The sequence below is a fragment of the Pongo abelii genome, chromosome 20, assembly GCF_028885655.2.
Source record: "Pongo abelii isolate AG06213 chromosome 20, NHGRI_mPonAbe1-v2.0_pri, whole genome shotgun sequence".
NCBI lineage: Eukaryota > Metazoa > Chordata > Mammalia > Primates > Hominidae > Pongo > Pongo abelii.
The window spans coordinates 44,043,056-44,066,896 of record NC_072005.2 but is presented as its reverse complement, the minus strand read 5'-3'; the positions used below and the strand labels follow the sequence as shown (position 1 = coordinate 44,066,896).

Sequence of the window (23,841 nt, the reverse complement as noted above, 5' to 3'; positions counted from 1 at the left end):
TCCCTCTACCCTCCTCCATCATGACCCCTCTTCCCAAGGACGCCTGTGAGCCCTGGAAGGCTCCTCCAGCACCCCCTTTCCCACCATCCGGCAGCCCTGCTCCCCATCCCTCGCCTTGACTCTAGGGTTGACACTCAGATGGGTGAGGGCTTAGCATCCTCAGAATTAAGGAATTATCCAGGGCCAGCCATGGTGGCTCACACCTGTAATCGCAGCACTTTGGGAGGCTAAGGGCGGAGAGGGGGCTGATTGCCTGAGGTCAGGAGTTCAAGACCAGCCTAGGCAACATGGTGAAACCCCTTCTCTTCTAAAAATACAAAAAATTAGCCAGACGTGGTGGTGTGCACCTGTAGTCCCAGTTACTTGGGAGGCTAAGGCAGGAGAATCGCTTGAACTCTGGAGGCAGAGGTTGCAGTGAGCCAAGATTGTGCCACTGCACTTCAGCCTGGGCAAAAGAGCAAGACTCTGTCTCCAAAAAAAAAAAAAAAAAAAGAAACAGAGAGAGAGAGAATTAAGGAATTATCTGGGATGGGTCTGTCTCCCCCGTGGACTGGGAGCTCCACGAGGGCAGGGCCTGGAGCTGCCCTGGTCTCCACCAAGTCCCCAGCCCTATCCAGCCCAGAACCAGACTCAGACCCAGAAGAGAGGCTCGGGAAATGTTCGCTGAATGAAAAGAATGGAGGAGTCTCCTTCCTTCTCTGTATGAGGATCATAGCGATACCTAATAAGGACTCAGTGAGATCATTAATGTAAATTACTAAATGTTACATAGTTAATATCGATGCCTGGCAGAGGGTAAGAACCTAGTAGACAGTAGCAGTGCTGGTGTTCCGCAGGCAAGAGGCAATGATGGTTTGGACTTGGGCAGGACATGGGGAGGAGGAAAGCGGGGTCGGGGGGATGTCTGGGAGGCCGAGTGGACAGCCCACGAGGCTGACAGGCTGGGGGATGGGGACAGAGGCATCCAGGGTGAGGCCCAGGGCACTGGTCTGGGGACAGGGGGATGGTGAGGTCACCCCCGCAGATGATATCACTGCTACTAATAATGAGTGACTGTCTTGAGTGCTTACTGTTTAATCAGGACTGGACTACGCATCTTGCCTATATCCATTCATCTCACCGTCACAACAATGAACAATGCTATCAGATAGGTCCTGGTGTTATCCCCTTTTCCTCACGGAGGAGGAAACTGAGGCTCAGGGAGGGGAGGTCACATGCCCAAGATCACGTGACTGAAAACCAAACCCTTGCTGTCAGGCTTTTAAACGTAACCTATATTCCCTCCTATAGGGACATGCTTGGAGGGAAGGCAAAAACACTCCTTTCTTTCTTTTTTCTTTTGAGATGGAGTCTTGTTCTGTCGCCCAGGATGGAGTGCAGTGGTACAATCTCGGCTCACTGCAACCTCCACCTCCCGGGTTCAAGTGATTCTCCTGCCTCAGCCTCCTGAGTAGCTGGGATTACAGGTGCCTGCCACCATGCCTGGCTCATTTTTGTATTTTTGGTAGAGATGTGGTTTCACCATGTTGGCCAGGCTGGTCTTGAATTCCTGACTTCAGGTGATCTGCCCGCCTCAGCCTCCCAAAGTGCTGAGATTACAGGCATGAGCCACCACACCCAGCCTTTTTCTTTCTTTCTTTCTTTCTTTCTCTCTCTTCCTTTCTTTTTTTTCAGGGTTTTGCTCTGTCACCCAGGCTGGAGTGCAGTGGTACAATCATAGGTCACTGCAGCCTCGAATCCCTGGGCTCAAGTGACCTCCCATCTCAGCCTCCCAAGTAGCTGGGACTACAGTCATGGACCATCACCTCAGCTAACTTTTAATTTTTAGTAGAGATGGGGTCTTGCTATGTTGCCTAGGCTGGTCTCAAACTCGTGGACTCAAGCAATCCTCCTGCCTCGGCCTCTCAAAGTTCTAGGATCACAGGTGTGAGCCAACCTTTCTTTGTGGGGCAGTGGTGAGGACTCCCTGAGACTGCAATTCTGCCCTGACAGAATCCTTTGCCTCTCTGTGCTCGGTTTCTCCATCTGTTAAACAACGAGGTTCCCAGCTTCTAGTTCCCAGCTCCCCACCTCTCTCACTCCTTTTAAAAAATTGTCTAAATTTGTAAATATTAAAATTTTTTTTTCTGTAAATACGGGGTCTCACCACATTACCCAGACTAATCTCGAACTTTTGGGCTCAAGCGCAAGGCCCCCACTTTGGCTTCCCAAAATGTTGGTTGCTTTTGTTTTTTTGTTTGTTTGTTTTGAGATGGAGTCTCACTCTGTTGCCCAGGCTGGAGTGCAATGGTGCGACCTCAGCTCACTGCAAACTCCACCTCCCGGGTTCAAGCGATTCTCCTGCCTCAGTCTCCCGAGTAGCTGGGATTACAGGTGCCCACCACCACATCCAGCTAACTTTTTGTATTTTTAGTAGAGACAGGGTTTCACTTCCACCGTGTTGGCCAGGCTGGTCTTGAACTCCTGACCTCAGGTGATCTACCCGCTTCAGCCTCCCAAAGTGCTGGGCTTACAGGCATGAGCCACCGCGCCTGGCCATCCAAAGTGCTGGGATTACAGGCATGAACGATGGCACCCCACCCCTTCTCTGACTCCTAAGAGACCCTGCCTCACCAGAAAACCTTTGCAGGGTAGGCAGTACCTGGACAGTGTCCACAGGGCAGGGCACGAAATCGGTGTGTGAGAGGCAGCGACTGGGGCCCACCAGGTGAGGCCCCCGGGGCCCCTCCCGTCGATACTCCTTGATGGGTTCAAGATGGAGTCGCTCTCGAGGGAGCACAGCCTCATGGCATGGGGCATAGCCAGGTGGGGGCAGGAACTTGAATTCACCATGGCGGCCACCAAGGAGGAACCGCACCCTGGGGAAGGACAATGGGGATCATTGAGGGGAGGTTATGGGGGACAGTCTGTGGTCAGTGGGGGACATGGAAGCAGTTCTGGGATCAATGGAAAGTTCTGGGGAGACCCAAGGTCACCGGGCAGTCATAGTGTCCTGGAGGTCATTTAGAAGTCATAAAAAGAAGTCTAGAGTCAAAGGAATATCATAAGGGAATTAAGAGCCAGGGAGTTGAGAGCAGGAGGGTCTCTGGTTAATCTAGAAGAGTTCAGATGACTGCAAGGTCATGGAACAGTCCTTCAGAGGAGACCCTAGGTCAACAGAGCATTCAGGGACATTGGAAGGTTGGGGAGACCAAGAAGAAGGTCATTTGAGAAGTCACTGAGCATCTGTTACAATTATGAGATAAACATAAACACCGTTGAATGGACATTCGGAGAGCTTGGGGTGATTGGGAAAGGACTGGATCATTGGGGGGGCTTTGGAATAAATGGGGTTATTCGGGAGCAGGGTCACTGGGCAAGTCTGGGTCTATTGAAAAGTCATCAGGAGATGCTGGCATTATTAAGAGATTATTGAGAGAGTATGGTGTCTTTGGAAGAGTCTGAAGTCATTAGGGGGTTAAGGAGGGTCTGGAGTCATGAGATCATCATCAGATTCTGGTGTCATTGGGAGAGTCTGAGGCTACTGGGGAGTCAAGGAAGGTCTGGAGTCATGAGATCATCATCAGATTCTGGTGTCACTGGGAAAGTCTGAGGTCATTGGGAGGTCACCGGAAGAACCTTGGGTTGTTGAGAGACCACTAGGAGAGTCTGAGACCATTATCTCAGAGGTTACCAGAAGGACATGGGGTTAGGGAGAATCTGAGGTCATTGGAAAGAGTCTGGGGTCACGTGGAAGTCCCTGGGATCTTCAAGTAAGGGTTCTGGCCACCGGTCACTCTTGATGGTAGGCTGCAGTGTCCTGGCCTCCTGGGGGGCCATGGAGTGACTGGGGAAGATATCTCAGGTCAGTCCTAGGTCTGAGGACTGGCCGTGGGGTGGGGGCAAGTTCTCACTTGACACCAGCCGAGAAGCTGACAACAGGGAAGAAGAGCCCGTCCAGGTTGAAGGATTCAAAGACGCCCTGCACGGGGCAGCCGTTGATGCGGAAGGAGATGGACGGCACGCTGAGGTCCAGGCAGCAGCTGATCACGTCTTCAGGGGCCAGGAGGTGCTGCCCTGGGGAAGTCACTGGGCGTGCCACGTGTCCTGCATCAGTCACCAGAGATGGGTCAGACGTCATAGGTCCCACAGAACCAATGATACCAAGAGAAAAGGGACAGATATTGGAGGCTCATGTGGGGACTGCATCCTGGAAACCCTAATGGAAAGTGCTCCCTTGGATGCTCCCGTAGCTCTGAAATGAAGGGCAGAGGTCAGGGTTCCCCTGAAGTTAGGATTCTGAGCTGTGGGGCCAGAGATTAAATCCTCCTGAGGGCCAGATACAGTGGCTCACACCTGTAATCCCAGCACTTTGGAAGGCCAAGGCGGATGGATCACTTGAGGTCAGGAGACCAGCCTGGCCAGTGTGGTGAAACCCTGTCTCTACTAAAAATACAAAAATGAGCCGGGCATGGTGGTGCATGCCTGTAGTCCCAGCTACTTGGGAGGCTGAGGCAGGAGAATCACTTGAACCCGAGAGGCAGAGGTTGCAGTGAGCTGAGATCATGTTACTGCACACCAGCCTAGGAGACAGAGTGAGACTCTGCTTCAAAATAAATAAACAAACAAAATAAATAAATAAATTCTCCTGGGGTCAGAAGTCAAAGATCAGAGATCACAGTAATCTGAGTGGTCTTCTGGGATATCTAGGGTCAGAGGTCACACTTACTCTGGGATCAGAGTTCTGTAGGTAACGAGGATACAAGTCAGAGCCGGGAATCTGGAAGCTCTGGGGTTAGGGTCTTGGGAAATGAGGACTAAAAGGTCAAAAGTTGACCTTTTCTGGGAGTCAGGATCCTGAGAACCCCAAGGTGTATGGTCAGAGTCTTAGAAACGCTGGGGTCAATGGTCAGGGGTTAGGGTCCCCTGGAAGGGGTCAGGTACCTGTCCAGAGATGCAGTCCATCAAAGCCGTAGGAATAGAGGTCATCGCCGACCCCGTTGCCGCCCCAGCCCTCGCCGCCCCCAGGGTAGGGGCTGTAGCCCTCGGTGAGGGCCCAGCCCACCCGCAAGTGGGTGGCCTGAGCTGTCAGAAATGGAGTCACCTCGTCCACCATCACCTCAAAGTACCATTTGCTGTACTGCGTGGTGCCTTCCGCTCGGCCCACAAAGATGTTGGGGCGGATGCTGCAGGAGAGATGGGACAGGAGAGGGGGATGACGGAGAGGCAGAGAGGAGAGCCAAGTGGTGGGAAGCGGGAGAGAGACAGACATCCGCAGACAGAGAGAGAGAGATGGGAGAGAGACAGGGAGAAAGACATGGAGGAAGAATCGAGACAGAAACAGGCAAAGACAAAAAGAGAAAGCAGAGAGAGACAGAGAGAACGAAAGAAACAGACAGAGGCAGAAATGGAGCCTGGAAGACAGAACAAGAGGAGTGGATGCCAAGGGAGAGTGGGGGCCACAGTGGACATCTGTGAGGACTGGTTGTTAACCCTGGGGTGGCAGATTAAGGAAGGGACATCCACCTGGGTGTGGAGTCTCTAAGTCAGGGAGAGGATTGAGAGGTTCTGAGTTCTGGGGTCAGATGTTAAGAGCCAGACCTGGTGACATAGTTGATGAGGTTTGTCTGCAGCAGAAGCTCACGGCCAGGCAGCAAGTTCTCAGTAATAAGATCTTGGTTGGAGCGTACAGCCACACCATTACACACACACAGGGAGCATAGCACGTCCAGGACCTAGAGGTCAAGGTCAGAGGTCAAAGGGTGTGTAGGCACCAGGGCAGGGTCTATGGAAGAACCCTGGGAGGGAGGGAAGCCAGGAGGAAAGGACAGCGCATTGGGATAAGATGTGGCAATTTTGACTGAGAGGAGGTGGTGAAAGTGGAAGGTCAGGGATCAGAGAAAGGTTAGGGGTCAAAGAGGAAGATCTGGCAAGAGGCTGAGGGAGGGTCACATGAGTTGGGATAAGTTATCAGCAATGTAAGGAAGGAGATACTGGAGTAGTGAGGTAAGAGGTCAGAGGGCAGAGTGAAAACGACCAGTGAGAGACACAGGAATCAAGATGAAATTTTAAATCAGCAGGGGTTGCAAACTTGTGTCTTTAGGGGCCAAGTGGAAAATGTATTAGGCTGGTGCAAAAGTAATTCCAGTTTTTGTCATTCCTTTTTTTTTTTTCTTGAGACAGAGTCTGGCTCTGTCGCCCAGGCTGGAATGCAGTGGCGCAATCTCGGCTCACTGCAAGCTCCGCCTCCCGGGTTCATGCCATTCTCCTGCCTCAGCCTCCTGAGTAGCTGGGACTACAGGTGCCCGCTACCACGCCTGGCTAATTTTTTGTATTTTTAGTAGAGATGGGGTTTCACTGCGTTAGCCAGGATGGTCGGTCTCGATCTGCTGACCTCGTGATCCACCCGCCTTGGCCTCCCAAAGTGCTGGGATTACAGGCGTGAGCCACCGTGCCCGGCTGTCATTCCTTTTAATAGCAAAACTGCAATTACTTTTGCACTGACTGAATAAATGTGTGAAGTGGTTAGAAATAATGCAACAGGAACTTGTAGGGCTATGGCAAACTAGAGTGTGTATATATATATATACATGTATATATATGTGTGTATATATATGTGTGTGTGTATATATATACGTGTATATATATGTGCGTATATATATGTGTATATATATATACGTGTATATATGTGTGTGTATATATATATGTACAGTCCACCTAGAGGCTGTAATATTTGAAAATTTTAAAAACATTTCAGCGCCACCGGTGGGGCACGGTGGCTCACACCTGTAATCCCAGCACTTTGGGAGGCCAAGGTGGGTGGATCACCTGAGGTCAGGAGTTCTAGACCAGCCTGGCCAACATGGTGAAACCCTGTCTCTACTAAAATTACAAAAATTAGCTGGGCGTAGTGGCGGGCACCTGTAATCCCAGCTACTCGGGAGGCTGAGGCAGAAGAATTGCTTGAACCTGGGAGGCAGAGGTTGCAGTGAGCCGAGATCATGCCACTGCACTCCCACTCCAGTCTGGGTGACAGAGCGAGACTCTGTCTCAAAAAAAAAACAAAAAACAAAATGCCGGGCGCCAGTGGTTCACACCTGTAATTCCAGCACTTTGGGAGGCTGAGGTGGGCGGATCATGAAGCCAAGAGATTGAGACCATCCTGGCCAACATTGTGAAACCCCGTCTCTACTAAAAAAAAATACAAAAATTAGCTGGGCGTGGTGGCGTGTGCCTGTAGTCCCAGCTTCTTGGGAGGCCGAGGCAGGAGAATTGCTTGAACCCAGGAGGCAGAGGTTGCAGTGAGCCAAGATAGCACCACTACACTCCAGTCTGAGCAACAGTGTGAGACTCTGTCTCAAAAAAAAAAATTTTCAGAGATCTAACCAAGCACATCTGTGGCCCAGAATCAACTTAAGAGTCATTGTTTGAGACCCCTGTGTTGAGATGAAAGCCAGTGGGAGTGGCGTACAGGTGAGAGATGAGATGGAGGAAGGAAGTGAGGGAGTGAGCAGAGTTCTGGGGCCCTGGGGAGAGGTCAGCATTCAGAGTTCAGGGGATGAGAGGTCAGGGGTGAGGGGCCGACCTTGTGGTTCCTCCCATGCTTGTCCAGGAGGGAGATGATGGACTTGATGTGATTCTCCTGGATGATGTTCAGAACCTCTGGACTCTCAATGAGGACACAGTACAGGACCTCCAGGATGCCTGCCAGGGTTTCCAGAATGAGAGGTGAAGTGACCATGGCCATCCCCTCCCACAAGCCTCTGTCCCACTCCCCCGGGTTCTCCTACCAGATGAGGCCTCCAGCCGATCCAGCTTGCTGACCAGCCAGTCCAAGTTTGTGGAGAAGAGGGCACAGTTGCTACGATTGCCACGGATTAGAGAAGCTGAGGGGGGAAGAGGTGTCAGATCCAATAGGACTGGGGATCTGGGGTGTTCTCAGGAGAGTCAGGACTGGGACACCTACCTAGGAGTTCATAGAGAAGATTCACAATCTCTTTCCAGGACTCAGCTGCCTCCTCCCCTGCAAACTCGGCAAAGTGGGCAGCAGTGGTGTAGACATTTAGGCGGTCAATGCAATTCAGGACCATGGAGAGCATCCCCTAGGATGAGGAAAATAAGAGGGGTCACAATAGGAGACCCAAGCCCTCCCTTCCTTGTCTTTCTTGGATTCACGAATTCATATTCCTTCAACAACTAGTGACGGTGTGTTCCCAGATCTAAACCAGCCCCTTCGGTTTCATATTCCCAATCAGTCCCATTGCTCTCCTCTCCTCCTTGGCTCCCCATATCTATTCTTGTCCTCTCTGACTCTATCCCCAGTATGAGATTCAGTCCATGATAATTCAGTCCTTATTAACACCAGGACTGAGTTTATACTTCCCCTTCCTGCACTTTTCTCTCCATCCTACTCACTTCCGGGAACCCCACTCCTGGTCCTAATTGGCCCAGTTCACTCTCCACACCAACCATCAGAAAGATTTTTCTCACTTTATCTTTTCTTTTTTTTTTTTTTTACATTTTAATATTTTTTCTTATTTCATTGTGAATCATAATATACATACAGAAAAGTACATAAAACATATACAATCAATTCTCATTATTCATAGTTATGTTCTATAAAGTGATTATGAAGGCTGAATTATCAAATACTGAACCACTGCTTCTAGGGGAAATACAAGGAGTCCCTGTGAGTTTGTGACAGCATTTTCATCAACCACTTATTACATAACCTTGTTTTTTATGTTTCTGTTTAAAGACAGTTATTTAATATATATTGTTGAGTCATTAACATTAAATTCACAGCCAATAGTACTATAACTCATGCCTTAATTAAGCTTATCTAACACATATTTTCTCAGTAAGGCACATCATAGCTTTCTTGAACTCAGGAAAGCTAGACAGCACTTCAGCACTACACTTGGGAGACATTATAAACAGTGAAATCAACAAAAAGGACAAAACTGTCTGGGTGCAGTGGCTCACGCCTGTAATCCCGGCTCTTTGGGAGGCGAAGGCGGGCAGATCACCTGAGGTCAGAAGTTTGAGACCAGCCTGACCAGCATGGCGAAACCCCATCTCTACTAAAAATACAAAAATTAGCCGGGCGTGGTGGCTCACACCTGTAGTTTCAGCTACTTGGGAGGCTGAGGCAGGAGAATCATTTGAACCCGGGAGGTGGAGGTTGCAGTGAGCCAATATCACACCACTGCACTCCAGCCTGGGCAACAGAGAGAGACTCTGTTTCAAAAAACAAGACAAAACAAAACAATTGTTGTATCTGCATCCTGGGGCCCAGATCAGTAGTGAGAGTAGCAGTGCCTCAAAGTGGAGAGCACAACCAAAGTGGCCATCACACTGACCAGCTCTGCCACTGACTAGCTGTGACTGTAGAGCACCAAAACCTCCTGTGGCTTCCAAAGCCAAAGTCCTCACCAAGGCCTGGCCCTCGTCACCTCTCTGCCCTCATTTCCTCCCACTCCCCCACCCAAGCCTCCCTGCTCCAATCACCACCTGACTGTTTCTGGAACATGCCAAACACCCGCCCACCTCATAGCCTTTGCACGTGGCTTCCTCTCTTCCTCCAGGTCACCCTGCCTGACGGCTCTGTCTTAAACTGCAAAACCTCAACACTCCCTACCCCTTACCTGCTGAATTTTTCTCTTTAACAGTTATTACCATCTAATATGCCATACAATTTACTTATTTATTTTATTGATCTCCTGTCTCTCCCTGCCGTGTCAACTCCATAAGGACAGAGATTTTTTTCTGTTTTGTTCACAGCTGGCCTCCCCTCCCTAATGCCCAAAGATCTATGTCTGGCTCGGCACCTCCCATACCCCACCCTGATTCTGTCCGCCCACCTCGCAGACCCTGCGCCAGCAGACCCCGCCCGCTGAGTCGGCAGCCCTATTTCTGACCTCTGGCCCCACCCCTGGCCTCACCTCCCCGGGCCGCATCCTATCCCTGAGCTTCACACAGGCCCCGCTCCTCAGCTCTTTTATTTCGTCCTTCTCTCCAGGCCCCGCCCCCTGGTCGGCCATACGCCCTGCCCCTTCCCAAAGGTCCTGCCCACCAGTGCAGCAGGCCCGCCCCTCCTAAGGCCCCGCCCCCTCGTGTTCTCACTGGCTGGGGTTCCTGTCCGGCTCCTTCTCCTGCCCCGCCCCCTTCTCAGACTCTACTTCCCCAGGTCCCTCAGGCCCCGCCCCTCAGTGGTCCCGCCCCCTGGTCCCACAGGCCCCGCTCCGCCCTCGCCGCGTCCTCACCTCCTCCTGGAAGAGGCTCTGGCGGTTGCGCAGGCTTCGCAGCTTGCTCTGCTTCTCCTCGTGCTGCAAGTCCTCGGAGGGAGGCTCGAAGTAGATGATGAGGTCCTGCAGGCTCAGGATAACGCCCTCGATGGGCAGCGCTGTGCCAGCCGGCGGCCCTGAGCCCCGTGGCTTCCCGCTGAAGCTGTCCAGGCTCCTACAGGGACCTCGCAGCTGTCAGCCACGGCCGGGAGCGCTAACTGCCTCAACCTCACTGCCGCAACCTCATTCCCGCAAGACTCCCCCAGACCCACCCGTTTTACAGAGAGGGAGACTGAGACACAGAGAGGGAGACTGAGACGCAGAGAGGGAAAAGCATTTGTCCCAGGTCACACAATGGCCAAGGGCAGAGCTGGGACTGGGACTCGCTCCTGTGTAGGTACAGGGGGGTCCCGGAACTCAGGGATGGAGAGGTCCAGGGTCCAGGCTCTGGGTGTCAGGGGTGTGAAAGTTGGGTGATGATCAGGAGTGTGATCATGGTTGTCAAGGTCAGATTAGGGGTCAAGTGTACAGAGGTCAGGAGTTTAGAGGTTAGGGGTCATGTGTATATTATTGTTATTATTTTTTGAGAAGGGTCTCGCTCTGTCATTGAAGCTGGAGTATAGTGGCTCACTGCAGCCTCTGCCCCCCGGCTCAAGCAATCCTCCCTCCTCAGCCTCCCATGCAGCTGGGACTACAGGCACGTGCCACCACACCTGGCCAATATTTTGTAATTTTTTTATAGAGACAGGGTTTCACTATGTTGCTCAGGCTGGTCTCAAACTCCTGGGCTCAAGCGATCTGCCCGCCTCAGCCTCTCAAAGTGCTAGGATTACAGGCATGAGCCACTGTGCCCAGCCTAATTTTTTTTTTTTTTTTTTGGTAGAGGCAGGGTCTCCCTATGCTGCCCAGGCTGGTCTCAAGCTCCTGGGCTCAAGCGATCCTCCTGCCTTGCCCTCCCAAAGTCTTGGGATTACAGGTGTGAGCCACTGCACTTGGCCCATGTATATGTTAGACAAGGGTGTGGGCAACAGAGGTAGAGATGAAAGAGGCCAGGTGCATGGATGCCCGGAGCATGGGAGGGCAGGTCGCTCACTTGATGAACTGGTTGTATAGGCCATTGGTGCTGTGGATCATGCGGGCGGCCTGGGACTCCTCCTGCTGGCAGCGGGTCAGCGACAGTGCGTCGTCCATGTGGCCCTCCTGGTGCAGCATGGCCTAGGAGTGGGGAGACAGAGGTCTGGAGTGGGCCCAGCCACCCAGGGCCATGCCCCCAAGACGTCTGTCCAGACTTGAGTTCTGCACTTGCCTCCTCCTCCCTGCTCTGCAGAATCTCACTGCAAATTCCTCCTCATTTTTCTGTCCCCCGTCATCTGTCTCCTCCGTGTCTTTGATTCTCTCTCTCCTCTCTGTCTCTCTGTGTCCCTGTTTTTGGTTTTGTCTGTCTTTGTCTCTCTGTCTATCTCTCTCACCTCTGTCCCTGCCTCTCCCTCTCTATCTCTCTGTCCCTATCTCCTTCCTGTCTCTGTCTCCAGGCCAGACCCTTTCCACCTGTACCTACTGCTAACTTAACATTCCCCCCGACCAGAAAGCTCTAACAACCCCCAAACTGAACCTGTCCCAGACAGAATGCCGGACCACCTTTCTATGAGGTGAGACCATCATGGCTGCTGGCTTCACCCCAAGCCGACCTCCCCAGAACTCATCCAGTCTGCGGCTGTAAATACTATCCACCTGCTGATGATGCTCACGTGTCCCCACTTTGGACATGGCCCAGGCCCTGTCTCTACGCCCTTGGCTCATGTATTCAACTACAGGCCTGTTTTTGCAAACGGGTGCCTCCCCAAGGCTTCCTACTTATCCTTTCAGCAAGGCTGTAGTAAGTGGCTCTGTTCTATGCACTGGCAGTAAAGCCTAAGATCCCTGTCCTTCTGAGCCAACACTGACTGTCCCCTAACTCGGTTAATGGCACTGATACAAGAGGTAGAGAGAAATTATTTAGGCAGAGAGTAAGGGCAATAGAGTCCTCGGCAGAGTTTCCTTTCTAACGGAAAGCAGCCCCCAAAATAATTTCTTTTCTAACAAAGAGCAGCCTGAAAAATCGAGCTACAAACATAGATAAGCAAGCTAGAAGCTTGCATGGGGGAATGTGCTGATAGAAAAGGTATACCTGGGGCTGGGCATGTCCAACATGGAGGCTCCATCTTCCCTTTATTTATTTATTTATTTATTTATTTATTTATTTATTGTTTCCACGTGTACAGCAAAGGAATGGACAACATGGCGCAGCTCAGGCAGAGGACCCGCTTGCACAATAAAAACTTAGGGCGGAGGCAGCCAGAAATTTGTGCCCTATGCAAATGGCACAACTGGTCCAACCAGTCTTTTGCACCCTAGGTAAATCAGATACCGCCTCCCCACCAGCTCACCTGTAAAGCCCCCTGCATTTCACCATGAAACCCCCTGCATTTCAACCCATTTTTCTGGGACCCTTCTCTGCAGTAGAGAGCTCCTTCTTTCACCTATTAAACGTCCCCTCTTAACCTCACTCTTTGTGTGTCTGCGTCCTTGTTCTCTGTGGCCGTGAGACCACAAACCTCGGGTGATACTCCAGACAATGAGGCTGTTTCAGCACTTCCATCCTTCCAGTTGCTTGGGGCAAAAAATCATGGCATCACCCTCAACCCCTCCCCCTCTCTCACCCCACAGCCAATCTGTCAGCAAATCCTGTTGGCTCTACCCTCAGGACCCCACCAGAATCTACCACTCTTCCCAACTCCACAGTCCCCATCCTGGTCCTGTCCACTGTCATCTCCCATTTGTAACATCACAGCAGTCTCTTCTCTGGTCTCCCTGCTCTGGCTCTGTCCCCTGACCGTAGTCTGTTCCCAGAGACAGCCTAAGAATTCTGTGATCCTGCATCAGGTCACCTCCCTGCCCTGCTCAAAATCTCCTGTGAGCCCATCTCACTCAGGATAAAAACCAGAACCTGGCCAGGAGCAGTGGCTCACACTTTACACTTTAATCTCAGCACTTTGGGAGGCTGAGGCAGGAGGATCACTTGAGCCCCAGGAGTTTGAGACCAGCCTGTGTAATATAGTGAGACCTCGTCTCTACAAAAAGCAAACAAACAAAACTAGACCTCTCCCATAGCCCACAAGGCCTCACACGAGCTGTTCCCATCCCCTCTCTTTCCTCACCAACCACTACTCACCCATCGCTCACCCTGCTCCAGCCACACTGTGGCTTCTTTCTGCTACTGCAACAAGCCAAGCTCATGTTAACCTCAGGACCTTTGCACATGCTATTCCCTCTGCCAAAAATAGTTTTCCCACTCCTTAATTGTAAAACTATGTACTTCACTAAAGGCAATTTGTTCACGATTTCTGAGCACTGGGAGGGCAGGGAACAGGTCGGTACAGCTCATCTATTTTCTACACACACAACCAGAACAACTTGGGTACTCAGTAATTATTTGTTGAACGTTATTCTCAGTTGGTCATTATCCATCTTTTTCTCACTCTGTCTCTGTTTTTTTTGTTTTTGTTTTGTTTTGTTTTTGTTTTTCTGAGACGGAGTTTCACTCTTGTCAGCCAGGCTGGAGTGCAATGGCACGATCTTGGCTCACTCCCAACCTCCACCTCCCAGGTTCAAGCAATTCTTCTGCCTCAGCCTCCTGAGTAGCTGGGATTACAGGCAGCTGCCACCACGCCTGGCTAATTTTTGTATTTTTAGTACAGACAGGGTTTCACCATGTTGGCCAGGCTGGTCTCAAACTCCTGACCTCAGGTGATCCAACTGCCTGGGCCTCCCAAAGTGCTAGGATTACAGGCATGAGCCACCACGCCCGGCTGTGTCTCTGTTTCTCTATCTCTATCTTTCTCTATTTCTCTGTTTCCATGCCTCTTTATCTCTGCCTTTCCCTGCCTCTGTCTATAGATTTCTGTTCTCTCTCTCTCTCTCTCCATGTAGATATATCCCTTTGTCTTTTTTGCTGTTTCTCTCAGTCTCAGTTTTTCTCCCAGTCTCTGTCTTTCAGTCTCATCCTCAAACTCCCAAAGTCTCAAGCACCACCCTTCAGCACCCTCCCTGCACCCCACCTCACTCTGTCACCCAGGCTGGAGTGCAGTGGCATGATCACCAGCTCACTGCAGCCTTGACCTCCTGGGCTCAAGCGATTCTCCCACCTCAGCCTCCTGAGTAGCTGGGATTACACCTACCTTCTTCTTGAGCACGCCGAGCCGCAGGGCCTTGGGGTCTGGGGCGGCATAGGTGAGCCACAGTCCTGAGGCCACATGCTGCACAAAGCACAGTGACTCCCCGTACTTGATCTCAGGGGGGCCCATGCCCTCCACATCCCGCTTGGGGGCCACATCCAGCTTCTCCTGCAGGGGCAGGAGACACAGGTCAGCCTCCTCTGCCTGTGTGTTTAGCAGGGGAGCCCCGCTGAGGGAATGCAGAGTGCAGGCTGGGCTGGGACTGGGGGCTCCAGGTGAGGGAGGGCGCCACAAACCCCACTGACCTTGGAGATGCGGAAGCAGAAGGAGGTAGCCTTGGTGTGGGCCTTGCTGGCGTCAACCACCACCAGGCCCTGGTCCTCAGTGAGCGCTAGGTACCGCCCGGTGGTGACATGCCGGACTCGGAGTGGCTGGCCCCAGCGCAGGTGGCTCCCACTCCAGCTGTGGAAGGTGAAGGCCAGGGGAGTCAGAGGACCCCCCAGTTCTCTCATGGGCATTACAGTCTTTTCTTCTTTTTCTAACAGAAACCAGGTCTTGCTATGTTGCCCAAGCTGATCTTGAACTCCAGGGCTCAAGCAATCCTCCCGCCTCGGCCTCCCAAAGTGCTGGGATTACAGGCATGAGCAACCGCACCCCGCCTGGACACTATAGTCTTGGTCCAAACCTCCTTAAGCCCCGAACCCTCTTCCAGTGTTCCTCAAACTTTTCATAGGGCCCCTAAATCTTAATTAGGACCCCTAGTCCTCCCTTAGGAACCCCAATCATCTCTCAGGCCCTCACAGCTTCCTCAGGGCTTCCCAAATGTCTCCAGTGCCCTCGTTTTTCCAGACCCCTAAATTCCCCCATCATTTTACTTAGGGCCCCCAATCTCTCCCTCGAAAACCCCCCAAACCTCCTTTTCCCACAGGACTCCAGAGAGACTTCATTTTTTTTTTTTTTTTTTTTTAAGGCAGAGCCTCAATCTGTTGCCCAGGCTGGAGTGCAGTGGCACCATCTCACCTCACTGCAACCTCTGCCTCCCAGGCTCAAGTGATTCTCCTGCCTCAGCCTCCCGAGAAGCTGGGATTACAGGTGCGTGCCACTACCGCCTGGCTAATTTTGTATTTTTAGTGGAGACGGGGTTTCACCATGTTGGCCAGGCTGGTCTTGAACTCCTGACCTCAAATGATCCACCCGCCTCGGCTTCCCAAAGTGCTGGGATTACAGGTGTGAGCCACCGCACCCAGCCTTTGTTTTTGTATTTTTTTGAGATGGAGTCTCGCTCTGTCACCCAGGCTGGAATGCGATGGTGCAATCTCAGCTCACGGCAACCGCCACCTCCTGGGTTCAAGGGATTCTCCTGCCTGAGCCTCCCCAGTAGTAAGGATTACAAGTTCCCACCACCACACCAGGCTAATTTTTGTATTTTTAGTAGAGACACGGTTTCACCACGTTAGCCAGCCTGGTCTGGAACTCCTGACCTCAAATGATCCACCTGCCTCAGCCTCCCAAAGTGCTGGCATTACAGGCGTGAGCCACCATGCTTGGCCTCTTTTTGTTTTTGTTTTGTTTGTTTTTTTGAGACAGGTTCTTGCTCTGTCACCCAGGCTGGAGTACAGTGGCAGGATCTCAGCTCACTGCAGCCTTGATCCCCTGGGCTCAAGTGATCCTCCCACCTCAGCCCCACAAAGTAGCTGAGACTAAAGGCGCACACCACCACACCCGGCTAATTCTTTATTTTTTTGCAGAGACAGGAGCCTCATGATGTTGCCCAGGCTGGTTTTGAACTTCCGGCCTCCAGTGATCCTCTCACCTCAGCCTCCCCAAAGTGCCGGGACTACAGGCATGAAGTCACCACACCTGGCCGAGATTTTCATCTCTCTCTCAGGCTGCTCTGATTTTCCCTCGAGACCCTTCAGTCTCTTTATCAGATCTTCTCTCAAGACCTTTTTTCTCCTCCCAGCCTGCCAGGTGACCCCAGCCTCGCCCTGGCCTCTCGCCACCTTCCCCACCCTACCTGATTCTCAGTGGCTCCAGTCTCCAGAGGGAGCGGGCGTGGGTGCACACAGCTCCCCCCTCATAGTAGACAAGTCTGGGGACACAGGAGAGAGTGAAGTCAAGGGTTCAGCTCCCCGGAATCTGGTCCCTAATCCTACTCATAGGGTTCCAGCCCTCCACGTCCACTCCTAGACCCCAGGCCCTCTTGTCCATGGCCCAGACCTGCGCTGGTCATCACTGTCAGCAGGGGAAATGGTCAGACACTCATCCATATGTCCATGAAAGAGGCGGAGGACGTGACCTCCCGTCACGAAGCCTGAAGAGGAGCAAGGGAAGGTGGTCAGTGGGAGGCTGGAGCCCCAGGAAGACCCAGGAGCCAAGATGAAGTCAGGGGCCCTGCTCCTCCCCTGGGGGAACGTGAAAGCTGAGTTTGGGGCTTTGCAGTTGGAGGTCCGAGTTTCAGGGTATTTTCGGGCCTGAAGTGGGGATATGAGACTTGGGGTCTGAAGCTGGGCACCTAATTTGGGGGGTCTGGGTCTGCAGAGCTGAGGCTGGGGGAGTTGTGAGTCTGTGATTTAAGGTTCTGAGTTTGGACTTTTGAGGTTGGGGTCAGAGTGTGTGTGTGGTCAAAGTGGAAGTCTGATGTTCACTGGTGTTGGAGTCTGAGTTCTAGGGTTGAGGTTTGGCCTCTGGGTTTAGAAGGGTGATGGTTGGGTCTGAGGCTGGGTTCTGGAGTTAGGGCCTGAATTTTGAGGGTTTTTTTGTTTCGTTTTGTTTAGTTTTGTTTTTAAGACAGAGTTTTGCTCTGTTGCCCAGGCTGCAGTGCAGTGGCGCAATCTTGGCTCACTGCAACCTCTGCCTCCCAGATTCAAGCAATACTCCTGCCTTAGCCTCCCAAGTAGCTGGGGCTACAGCCGCCCGCCACCATGCCCAGCCAATTTTTGTATTTGTAGTAGAGATGGGGTTTTGCCATGTTGGCCCAGGCTGGTCTCGAACTCCTGATCTCAAGTGATCCACCCGCCTTGGCCCCTCAGAGTGCTGGGATTACAGGCGTGAGCCACTGCGCTCGGCCTTGAGTATTGATTTTGGAGGCCTGAAGCTGGAAAGTGAGGTTGGGGATCTGAGGTTACAATCTAGGGTTTGGAAGTCTGAGCTTTGGGGTATGACGTAGGAGCGATCTGAGCTTTGTAGTTAGAAGTTGATGGGTCTGAGTTTCAGGGTCTGAGTTTGAGGGTCAAAAACCATCTGTGCTTTGAGTCCCAGTGTGGGTCTGGTTTAGGACTCTGAAGTCTGGGGTATGAGACTTGGGGTCAAAGTATTGGGCCATGCCTGGAGTCTTAGCATGGGAATCTGAATTGGGAGTTTGCTTTGGTGGATTTTGGTTTTTGGGATTTGAAATTGAAGTTTGGAAGTCTGAGGTTGGAGGGCTGAAGATTGGAGTCTTGGTTTGGGGATCTGAGGTTTGAATTTGGGGGTCTGGGTTTGAGGGGCTGAGATCATAGTCTATGCTTATTGTCTAAGGAGTTTAAATTTGTTTTTTTTTTTTTTTTTTGAGGCAGAGTCTGGCTCTGTCACCCAGGCTCCTCCGCCACCCAGGTTCAAGCAATTCTCCTGCTCCTGAGTAGGTGGGATTACAGGCACATGCCACCACACTCAGATAATTTTTGTGTTTTTAATAAAGATGGGGTTTTACCATGTTGGCCAGGCTGGTCTCAAACTCCTGAACTCAGGTGATCCACCCGCTTCAGCCTCCCAAAGTGCTGAGATTACCAGTGTGCACCATGCCCGGCCACAAGCTTTAGACTTGATGTTTTAAGATTTGAATCTGAGTTTAGGAGCCTTGGGGGCTAATACTTTGGGGTCTAAGTTTGGGAGCCTGATATTTAGTTTGGGGTTTGTGGGGGTCTGAGCTCTGGGGGTCTGGATTTGTTGTCAGCTGGAGATCTAAGTGTGAGAGCCATAATTTGGAGATCTAGGTTTGAGGTCTGACGTTCCAAGGCTCCATTTGGGTATGCCTGAAGGGCAACATTAAGGGTCTGTTTTGGGGGGGGGGTCTCCATTTAGGGGGAGGTCTGGGGCCCTCACCCTCTTCGCAGCGGGAGCAGATGGGGTTCATGTTCCACAGTGTCTGCATGAAGGAAGCATCAACCTGGAGCTCCCCACTGGCGGTCGACAGGTGCTGGGGGCCACCAGTCAGAGACGATTACAGGGTTGGGCGAGAGTCCCAGCGTCAGAGGACAGAAATCAAGGGTGGATACCCGGAAACCGGCAGATGGGAGACAGAGTCATCAGAGATCACAGATCAGGAAATGATCAAGTCGGGCAATGGGAGATCAGAAATCAGGAAATTGGATGTCAGGGGACAGGAAATGGGAAATTGGGAGTCAGGACCTTGGGGGTGGGAGATCAGCCAGGCAAACCCATGGTGAGAAGATGGGGGACCATCCCATGCACCCCCAGACCTGGGAGCAGGAGGAACCGCAATGGCTCACCAGGTAGCGCTCGGAGGAGACACTGACAAGGATGATGTCATCCCCAACGCGGACCTTTTCTCCTTCAGACCTCTGCTTGGAGGCTGGGTGCATAGTCCACCAGCAAGCCTCTCCTACGGGTGGGGATGGAATGGGGGTGGCTGTCAGGTGATGGCTTCCCAGAATGCTCTTCCCCAGGGCTCTCCCTCCACCAAGCCTCCCGGGCCCTTGGCCCACAACTCTCCTATCACTGCCACCAACTCTCTGCCTAACAGTTCCCCGTTCCTGACTTCAGACTGTCTGCCTAGCACTCCCCAGTGTGTGTCTAAGTCTCCCTGTCCGGACTGTATCGCAGACTCTGCTACGAAGCCCCCATTCATGTCCCCAGGGTAGTCTCATGCTTGCCTCTGCCTTCTGCAGAACTTCTACCCCCTGAATCCCTGCTGCGGGGCCCCTTCACACCCCCATCCCCTCCAGCCGCTGCACCTGTTGCGTCCTCCTGCAGTCCAACATCGAAGGCCAGCTTGTCAGTCATGGAGCGGGAGGTGGTGAGGCAGCTCAGATACTAGGGTTGTAGAGGGAGGTCAGCCTCCTTCTAGCAGACCCCACATGCCCTGGCCCCTGCCCACGCCCACCGAGGTTGCACTCACCATGCGGCTGTGTGCATGCCGGAGCAGGATAGCATGGCCATACAGGAGCGTCCTGTGTCCCCCGCCCTGGGATGACTGCAGGGGGAGGGAGGGAACAGAATAAGCACACATCCCCGGACTCTCCAGATCCCCAAGAGGTCTGGCCTAGTCACAGTTGACAAGATGCTCCCTGTAAAATACCATGCTCAGGCCTAGAGGTAAAACAGCCTCAGCTCAGACTCCCACAGGAGTCTCTGCCTCAGTTTCCCCATTCACGGAAGCAGGGACTATATCTCTGAGATGCCTATGGATGGAGCATTTTATATTCCCCAAAGCCCACTCTGTCCTCTCTGCTGCCTTCACCTTGGCTGGAAATCACTCAGGAGAACGAACCCGTCTTCTAGTTTCCTGGGGACCCTGAGGACGGCCCCAAGATCTCGTGTTCCATGGACTCTGGCCCCTCTGCTCTGACCTCCCCCATCATGCTGCGCTGCAGCCCCGTGTGCTCCGGGACAGGCCTAGCAGTTGTTCCATAGGTGAACGTCACCCGCAGTGGTAAGACAGCCGCCCCTCCCCAGCACAAGGTCCCCAGCCCGGACCTTGGGGCAGACATCTGACTGCTCGATGTCACCATGCCTCCCATCATGGCCGTCACATGCCCACGCTCCCAGGGCGCCACGGGGGCACCATGTGATGGGGCCAGGTGATCACATGGTGGACCCACTCCTGGACCAGAGGCACTCACGCTTGGGATGGGGGAGGTGGGGGAGAGGTCCCATGCGGGGAGGAGCTGGGATCAGGGTTGGGGGAAAGGACTGGAAAGAGGAGAAAGGAGCAGGCGTCGGGGACAGGGGCTCAGAAGCCCCCATCCCCTTCCTTCCTTCCTTCCTGCCTGGCCTGTTCTGGGCTCCACAGCCCCCGACAACTGGGGTGGGGGAAGACCCTCCAGCCCCTGTGTGCAGGGTGTGGGCCTGAGAGACGGGCCTGCCTGGGGTCAGGAGGGGTGGAAGGACAGGTGACATCCAAGGCCAGACCTACCCACTTATCCAAATTGAGGGCCTGTTAGGGGCAGGGCAGAGAGAGGAAGAAGAGCAAATGGTAAGCGACCCCCGGGTCCTCTCACCCATCCTTGCCACCGTGCCCTAAACAACCCCCAGATCCTCTCGCCCATCTCTGCCACCCTGCCCACCCCCAGGTGGGGTCCTCACCTCCACGCCAGCCTCCACCGTGTTGGCCAGCATCTCCTGCAGGGCTCGTACAGACAGGGACTGCTCCAGGACGAAGCAACAGATGGCCAGATCGGGAGGCACATTCTGGGGTGGGAGGGGGATGTGATTGAGGGGCTGGAAGACCCCCCCAAGCACCATTCCCTGCCACACTCCCTCCCCTAGTCTGGATGCCCACACTCCTGAGACACCAGACCCCACCCCCACACCACAGGAAGGCCCTGCCCTCTGCCATCCCCCTCAGACACACTGAATCTAGACCAACATCACGAAAACACCTCTTCTGTGCCTCCTCCCTCAAACACCTCAGACCCACCCAGACTCCATAGAAACTTCCCTAACCCTAACCCTCCCCACTAACCCGTGTCCCACCTAATCTCATAGGAAGCCTCAGCCCCATGCCTCTCCCCTGAGACACACTGACCCTGCTCCAAGGACAGGAATCTCCTGTTCTGTGTCCTCCTCTGCAGATGACCCCACATCCCTCCAACCCCAAAGGAAGCCCCACCTCCTGCCTCCACCATCAGACAGTCCTCGCTCCTGCCTTTTCCTTCAAACACCTCTGAACTCTGCTTCACAGACACAGGAGGGCACCCAACCTTATACTCCCTCCTCAATCCCCCACCGCCCAACTCCTAAACTCAAGACTCTGCTCCTCAGACCCCCTCTCCCTCAGACTCTGAAACTTCTCCCTCATCAGATTCCACATCCCCTGGTCTGCCAGCCCCCGCCCCTCCCCCGGGTTTCCTCCTTTTAGACCCCAGGCTCCTTCCACCTCTCTGCCCCCAGTCTCCCCAGTCAGCCCCCTGCGGGTGTCCCCTGACCCTCCAGGCCCCTTTGTCTTGGATCCAAGGCCCTTGGCCCCTCAATCCCCTGCCCTCTCAGACTCCAGCTGCCCCCACCCTCAGAATTCCTGGGCTCAGACTCGGGGATCACCTTCCCTCAGACTCCACTATCTAAGACCCTCAAGCCCCCATCCCCATCAGATGCCCTCTGCCCTCCGCATCTCAGGCCCTGTCCCATCCTCCCCCACCCCCGCCGAGGGCCTCCTTCCCCCTAAAACACCCCATAATGATTCAGTCTCGTTACTTGAAAAAATTTTAAAAATCAAAAATAAAACACCGCAGACCCCTCCTCCTTGTGCTCCAGGTCCTTTGCTTCGTCCCTCCCCACCCCCCCAGCCGTCCCTCAGTTTCCCTGCTCCTCCCTCCTGAGACGCCTGTTCCCCAACCAGCCCTTCTTCTGGACTCTCAGGCTACCTCCCCTTAAACCCAAGGCTTTCTGCCCACTCAGCCACCTGCCAAGGAACATTCTGGATCAGCAGCCCCCGCCCTGGCCTACCACACCTCTGTGCACACAGGGATCCCCTCCAACACCCCAGACCCCCTGCCCCTCCCTTCTCAGACCTCCACCCCTCTCCACCTCAGGTAGCCCCTCTTAGCCTTAGACCCCCTCCTCACTTTCTCTCCTGTCAGCATCTCCTTTCAGACTCCCAGAACCCTCTTCTTTGGACCCAAGATTCTCTGCCCCTTCAGATCCCCGTGTCCCCAAGCCCCTCCCCCTCCTGCACAGACCTGCGCGTTGCTGGTGGGCTCCAGGAAGCACAGGCGGTTGCCGAAGCCCTCGGCGGCCAGGCAGAGCTTGAGCTGCTCCTTGAGCACAGTGGCGCTGCACTGCAGCACCACCTCATCGTCCTGCGGAACCGAGGGGCAGGGTCTCCAAAGGGGCCTGGCCCGGACACCACAGACACTGCAGACTACAGGCCCCTCCTCCCTCCCTGGTCCTTACGAAAAAGACAGTGACTGACAAGATCAACCCACCCAAGCCCTCTGCCTGCTCCTGACAACTCCTTGAGATACAAGCCAGTGTCATCCCATTTATTTTATTTTTTATTATTTATTTATTTATTTGAAACAGTCTCTGTTGCCCAGGCTGGAGCGCAGTGGTGCAATCTCAGCTCACTGCAGCCTCCACCTCCTGGGTTCAAGCGATTCTCCTGTCTCAGCCTCCCAAATAGCTGAAATTACAAGCGTGCACCACCACACCTGGCTAATTTGTATATTTTTAGTAGAGACAAGGTTTCGCCATGTTGGCCAGGCTGCTCTCGAACTCCTGACCTCAAGTAATCATCCCATTTATTTTTATTTTTAGAGACAGGGTCTTGCTGTGTCACCCAGGCTGGAGTGAAGTGGTGTAAATTATAGCTCACTGCAACTTTGACCTCCTGGACTCAAGCAATCCTGTTGCCTCAGGCTCCTGCATAATTGAGACTACAGGCATAAGCTGTCGTGCCTGGCCTATCCCCATTTTAAAATGGGGAAACTGAGGCTCAAAGTGGGACACAGATGGACCAAGGCCACACAGTTGGTAACAGGAGGAGCTGGGATTTGAACCTGAGTCCAACTGGCTCCAGAGGCCTCCCAAGTGGGGTCTGCAAAGTGATCCACTGGAAGGTGGAAAATTGCTCAAGTTAAATTGCTTTTTAAGCTCATCTTTCTCTAAATTCTTTCTTTTGCGTGTTGTTTTAATAATAGACTGCTATTTTATCTTTATTTATAGACTGCTTTCTAATGGCAGCTGAATGCAACGTGAGAGCCCGGGCTGGATCCTGGAAGTACCATAAAGGACAGTATTGAGTCCGGGTGTGGTAGTTCCCACCTGTAATCCTAGCACTCTGAGAGGCCGAGGAGGTGGATCACTTGAGGTCAGGAGTTCAAGAGCAGCCTGGCCAACATGGTGAAACCCCATCTCTACTAAAAAATGCAAAAATTAGCGGGGTGTGGTGGTGCATGCCTGTAGTTCCAGCTACTCGGGAGTCTGAGCCAGGAGAATCGCTTAAACCCAGGAGGCAGAGGTTGCAGGGAGCTGAGATCAAGCCACTGCACTCCAGCCTGGGCAACAGAGTGAGACTCCATCTCAAAAACAAACAAACAAAACCAAAAATAGCCAGGCACGGTGGCTCACGCCTGTAATCCCAGCACTTTGGGAGGCCGAGGCGGGTGGATCACCTGAGGTCAGAAGTTCGAGACCAGCCTGAA

General features: G+C 53.0%; 1 protein-coding gene across 3 annotated transcripts in view; it reads right to left on the bottom strand.

Moving 5' to 3' along the window:
- The window catches only part of RYR1 (ryanodine receptor 1), a 148,656-nt gene extending 126,321 nt beyond the window's left edge, over positions 1-22,335 (bottom strand). For all 3 annotated transcript variants that reach the window (XM_054540360.2, XM_063720078.1, XM_063720079.1), the window contains exons 1-19: positions 22,264-22,335; positions 20,786-20,890; positions 19,599-19,673; positions 19,435-19,513; positions 18,970-19,082; positions 18,563-18,656; positions 16,700-16,793; positions 16,497-16,571; positions 14,785-14,941; positions 14,483-14,647; positions 11,359-11,480; positions 10,245-10,440; positions 7,946-8,081; positions 7,770-7,865; positions 7,565-7,683; positions 5,581-5,714; positions 4,924-5,165; positions 3,894-4,086; positions 2,642-2,858 (exon numbers count right to left, since the gene is read on the bottom strand). In XM_054540360.2, coding sequence (XP_054396335.2) covers positions 2,642-2,858; positions 3,894-4,086; positions 4,924-5,165; positions 5,581-5,714; positions 7,565-7,683; positions 7,770-7,865; positions 7,946-8,081; positions 10,245-10,440; positions 11,359-11,480; positions 14,483-14,647; positions 14,785-14,941; positions 16,497-16,571; positions 16,700-16,793; positions 18,563-18,656; positions 18,970-19,082; positions 19,435-19,513; positions 19,599-19,673; positions 20,786-20,890; positions 22,264-22,281 — 2,430 coding nt within the window. In that variant the 5' untranslated portion in view covers positions 22,282-22,335. The remainder of the gene's footprint in view (positions 1-2,641; positions 2,859-3,893; positions 4,087-4,923; positions 5,166-5,580; positions 5,715-7,564; positions 7,684-7,769; positions 7,866-7,945; positions 8,082-10,244; positions 10,441-11,358; positions 11,481-14,482; positions 14,648-14,784; positions 14,942-16,496; positions 16,572-16,699; positions 16,794-18,562; positions 18,657-18,969; positions 19,083-19,434; positions 19,514-19,598; positions 19,674-20,785; positions 20,891-22,263) is intronic.
- Positions 22,336-23,841: the final 1,506 nt, after the last annotated feature.